We start from the raw sequence: 5242 nt of genomic DNA, 5'->3' as shown, positions 1-5242 counted from the left end.
AAAAAAATGTTTTTATAAATATTCTAAGCAATGTCTATTATGCTGTTTGTAAGTCAAACCTTGCCTTATTTATGAGGAGTCACACAGGGACAGTTGGATATTTTCAGAAATACAAACGAGGGCCCATCTCCTTTGTGTGTCTTCTGTGACCTCTCCCCACAGAAAACCATGTGTTTGTCACACACACACAGAAAAACAAGCTTTACACAACAGGAGTGTGAAATCACCATGTTCCAAGACTGGGGGGGTATTTGTGCTCCCAGTGGGCAGAGATCTCTTGCACTCAGACGACATCAGGCAAAGCAATGACCCCTGAATTCATGATCGCTCCTCAGGAAACAAGTGTTTCATCTCTGCTGGGGTCAACAGTGGAAACTGATTTGAAACTCAATGCATTTCTGATGTAAGACGCACAATACATGTAGAGTAGAAATGATAGAAAATAGTATGTGAAAGATTACCTGTCTGATGGCACAGATATAACCAGAGAGCTTATAAAATGAAATGAAGTTATTTAGCATTTATACATATACATGATATATAAGTGATATATAGTCTATTGCACTTTTCAATCCACTGCATTTATCCGACAGCTGAAGTTACTAGATTATAATTTTACATACAAAACTAAATCTGTTTATAAAATATGAAATTAATTAAACTACCCATCAGTAGGCCTATAAAACGTAGTTTAAATTGGATCCACCTCAACCAGCTAAAGTATTTAAATGCTGCTTAATATACCAATAATAATCATAATAATAATAATAATACAATTATATGATGTAGTAGGAGCTAATATAATATTAGCACTTCATCAGTCACCAGGGGGAATCCTGTATAATGAGTAGGCCTACTTTTACGTTTGATACTTCAAGTATCATTAGGCTGATAAAATTGTAATTTTACTTAAACTTGAATGCATGACTAAACTTATACTATATTATATTACTTAATAGTGTGTTAGTAATACTTTTATTTAAGAATCTGAGTATTTCTTCCACCTATGAAAAAAGTAATTCATAAAATCACAGCATACAAACTTGACTGTAATGTCCATGTTTAATGGGGCATTTTAAATAAGTTATTTTTTAAAGTTGAGTGACATACTCAAGGCTGACATAAAACATCTTCAAAATAGTTTTAATGTGTCCGAAAATATTTCACACTGAAGCATACACGTTCACAACTCAAACTTTAACAGTAGGCTACACGGTATTGTAAGCCAGGCCTTTAGTTTCCTGCGGTAGAGTGGAGAGCAGTGCAACAGCGCCATCTGGCGTCACTATGATGCAGTGACGTCTGATGTAGCTACGTCACTTCCTGTTAAAACATGGCCGCGCACTGACAAATGTCACATTTGTCCTGCTGCTGTAAACATACAGTTATTAACGTTGATTTTATCACCTGTCCAGCGCATAAAAAAAGGCAAAAACTGGGGAGATTTTGCTTCACTACGTTTAACATCTGCAGAGGTATTTTGCTCATTTTTTGCTCGTTTCTAAACTGCACGTTAAACGTTAGTCCTCCAACAGGAGATGCGCTTTAAGAAGTTAGCCATTAGCAACAGCTACATATTACATTACAGCCATTTAGCAGACGCTTTTATCCATAGCGACTTACAATAAGTGTATTCAACATAGCTATTCAGTGTTTATCAATGGATATGTAATGAACATGTGACAGTATGCGACTTACTGCTGGCGTTGTTTAATAAAACACGTTTAATATGAAATAGACTGGTCCAGTATATCAGTGTATCTGTAATGTGTAGGAGTTGGATTGTGTTCACATTTGTTTAAACTTGGTTTGAAATGCATTTTGTTCATTTGTTCACATCGTGCTATTGCTGTAAACCCATCTGGGCTGGGCACCTTTTGGTCCATCCTGTTTCGAAAAATAAATGACTTACCTACTACTAATATACACTTTGGTTTAAAGTTAACTTTTTTGTTGTTTGCAGGATAATCGAGCCAACACCATGGTTCATTTATGTGAGTATACTACAGGCACATCCAGACGGGTTTGATGTTTTTGTCTTTAAGTGTATGTGCAGTCACACGTTTCACTACTGCTCCTCCCCTCATGTCTCTTCCTTCCATCTTGATTTGTAAAACATAGGGTTGTCAAGCAAGATGTCAGTCCGTGGTTTAATTTCATGATCTGAAATATGCTTTATTGAAAAATTACTTAAACAAGATGGTCAATATCTCTAAAGTTACAATAACAATGTTTACTGTGCTCATTTCCTTCTGCAGCATCTCTCCTGCTTAAGAAGTACCATGGAGGTTACGTTGTCCTCCGATTGGCCCTTGCAGGCCACAAACAAGCAAACAGACCTTTTTATCGAATAGTGGCAGCTTACAACAAGAGGGCCAGAGATGGAAAATATATAGAGCAGCTGGGTACCTATGACCCCCTCCCCAACATCTACAATGAGAAACTTGTCAGCTTCAACTTCGACCGAATCAAGTACTGGATCGGCTGTGGCGCACACCCTACGAAGCCAGTGGCCAAACTTCTAGGTATGTATTCACTACATGAGCAGGTTCTTTTAAGGTGGATCAACATTTTTACTAAAATACATTGGCTTCCTCTTTCCCCCTACTTCTTTCTGCAGGGTTGGCAGGATTTTTCCCTCTCCATCCAATGACGATAACTGAGGCAGAGCGTCAACGAGCACAAACACAGCTGATAGCAACAGGAACAGAAGAGGGACTGCAGGAGGAACAGAAAGAGGCTGAAGTGTGAGAGTTAAAGCTGTGGCCTGTGTGTGTGACTGTCCAGGTCAAAAGGATGTCACAGTTATTTGGAGGGAACTGATCTATTTGTTTCCTGACTTGTTTGGTGGACTGCTTGAAGCAATGTCAGATGGCATATTGTAGTTCTAGTTACTCTATTTGTCGCTATGGACCATTCTTATTAAAACTGATTCTCGATAAAACGCAATGGTTTCAGGTTATGTCTATGAGAGTGGAGTGCCATGAAAGACAGTTGTGTGTATTTACTGTTATATTTGACTTAAATAAAACATTTCAATATAATTCCATTTGGATGAGGTTAATAAGCTGATTTTTTTTTCTATCGTCCTCTGTCTTACATTTTCAAGACCTTTATGAAAAAATGATTTATGATACTTTGAACCTGACTTGTGAAGGGTGTTATAATTCCTTATTTGTCTGTGTTCTTTCTTTTGAAATGAATAAATATTTAATAGTCCCTAGCCTATGCCAACATATAAAATAAATTACCTGGCTTTGTTGAGACTGTCTATTGAGCTCCGCTGGCTCTCAGTGCCCGGGACAGTGCCGAAATGACCCACACACCCTCTACACACACAAACGGCACTAGCCGTCTGACAATAAATCAAAGAAATTCCTGTTGATTCTTAATAAATCATTTGAGATTTTGGGTTATTTGGGATTTTTGGGGTAATGCATAGCATATATATAAGGGAAAGAAAGGTGCATTCAAATAGTGATTTGGACGTCAATTACCATGGCAATAGTTGAGGCATTTGGTTCGGCTGTAGTAAATGTCAAACACAAGAATAAGGAGAAATCAGAAATGAGTGGGTTTGCTGATATTCTTATTGACAAGCTTTACGGCACTTAATTTCTTATAGGCTCAATTGTAAATTCTCCACCAGTATGCTGAACTGTGTTGCTGAAACCTTTTCAAACTGGAAACTTACTGTTAACCATTACATGAGTTCTGGGAGTTAACAATGTTGTTGAAACCATTATGCAGTGAATCATGTTTGTCCTGTTTCAAAGGAAACAGCCGAGTGTCGTTTTATTTTTTTAAATATTAGAGTGAATATTTACGGACCATATTAAGCTACTATCGGTTATGCTGTAAGCTCTACTTTGTATTGATGACCACTTAAATGAAAAACAAATCATACACAAAGTAAATAATCAGTTTCAGAATATATTTGACCTTCATGATGGAAAAATAAATGGTAATATAATTTTGATATCGCTAAAACATGATAACTCCATACTTAACTGTGTGGTTAACAACCTTAAGCAGCAAATCTCTTCTTTATTAACCGGTCATATTGTAGAAATAAGATTGCTCAACCTACTGCAATGAAAACAAACACACTATGTAATTATTTCTGTACTGTATTGTTTCGGCTCTCTGTTAACAAAAAACTCTTAAATGAGCTCTGTGGACAGATCATTCAATGAAGTACTACAAACACTGAACTGATATGTAGTCATGTTTAGATAATATTTTTTCCTTAGTATATGTAAATTGCTGTCTGGTGTGCCTGTCACATGTGTTTCCTTGCATGCTTATTTTATTCTGAAGAGGTCCATATGTCAAACCACAAGTATGGCTTGCGTCAGTCAGGTAATTATTAAAAGAGTAATTTGAGCCAAAACACACTTGACAACGCCTAGGTGATATTTGATAGTCCCGCAGAAACAAACAAAACTTAAAATATTCCTGCCCAGATTATTGTAGCCCTGCTCTGACATTTTTGCAATGTAACAGGAAGTAATATGTATTTTTTAATGTTGCGTGGCATTCCAAGAAATGATTTTCTAATAAGCAAACAGGGGCGTGGAGAGCTTTACAAAAAAACGTACGTGGCTCAAAGGGAATATTAGTGTTTAACCTCATCACAGCTCATTTTATCCTTGTGCTACTGAGTCGGTTCATTTACCCTCCTGTGATCATGTTTACCAGTCTATTTATAGCATAACTTCAATTCAAATGACTTTACTGTCAATATGTTGCTCAATGTAAAATTCCTTAACTAAGCATAATTTGACCTTATGTATTATGTCCAGCTGAATGCCACAGCATGTTATTGGATTGAATTGAATGTCAACAACAAAGCAAATAAAATACTATTTTCCAGATCTATTGCAATAAAACAACTAATCAAATAAATGTGTATGAAAAGCATAACAATGCATGCATAGTCATATGAATAAGACCATTCTATTAATAACTATTTCTGTACTTACAGGATGAAAATTTCTATCACTTGTCAAGCTATTGCATGACACGTGTATATTAAATATCACGGGTGTCATTGACAATTAATAATGGTTAATGATATAATATTGGTTTATAAGTCTTTTCATAAAACACAGCAACCCAAACCCTGCCTCACCCACTCAGTCCTTGTCCACTTCAACATCACAGGTGTGCACTTCCAGGGAAACTCACAAATCTCTGCAGCTCCATGCCACAATGCATAAAAAAAAGGTTTGCCTAGGGA

The 5242-nt window shown here is 36.5% G+C and overlaps 1 protein-coding gene across 1 annotated transcript; it reads left to right on the top strand.

Annotated features, from left to right (window-relative positions):
* Positions 1 to 1322: 1322 nt before the first annotated feature.
* mrps16 (mitochondrial ribosomal protein S16) lies at positions 1323 to 3384 on the top strand. Its single transcript, XM_054617322.1, has 4 exons — positions 1323 to 1475; positions 1964 to 1994; positions 2259 to 2525; positions 2621 to 3384. Exons 2-4 carry the CDS (start codon positions 1982 to 1984, stop codon positions 2749 to 2751), a joined length of 411 nt encoding a protein of 136 aa, XP_054473297.1. The 5' UTR covers positions 1323 to 1475; positions 1964 to 1981; the 3' UTR covers positions 2752 to 3384.
* The last annotated feature ends 1858 nt before the right edge of the window (positions 3385 to 5242 follow it).

This window comes from Anoplopoma fimbria, chromosome 17 (assembly GCF_027596085.1).
Source record: "Anoplopoma fimbria isolate UVic2021 breed Golden Eagle Sablefish chromosome 17, Afim_UVic_2022, whole genome shotgun sequence".
In the NCBI taxonomy this organism is placed as follows: domain Eukaryota; kingdom Metazoa; phylum Chordata; class Actinopteri; order Perciformes; family Anoplopomatidae; genus Anoplopoma; species Anoplopoma fimbria.
This window is presented reverse-complemented; position numbering and strand designations above follow the sequence as displayed.

Coding starts and splice junctions, on each gene's coding strand:
- mrps16 (XM_054617322.1), top strand. Junction 2,526..2,620: donor GCCAGTGGCCAAACTTCTAG/GTATGTATTCAC, acceptor TTCTTTCTGCAG/GGTTGGCAGGATTTTTCCCT.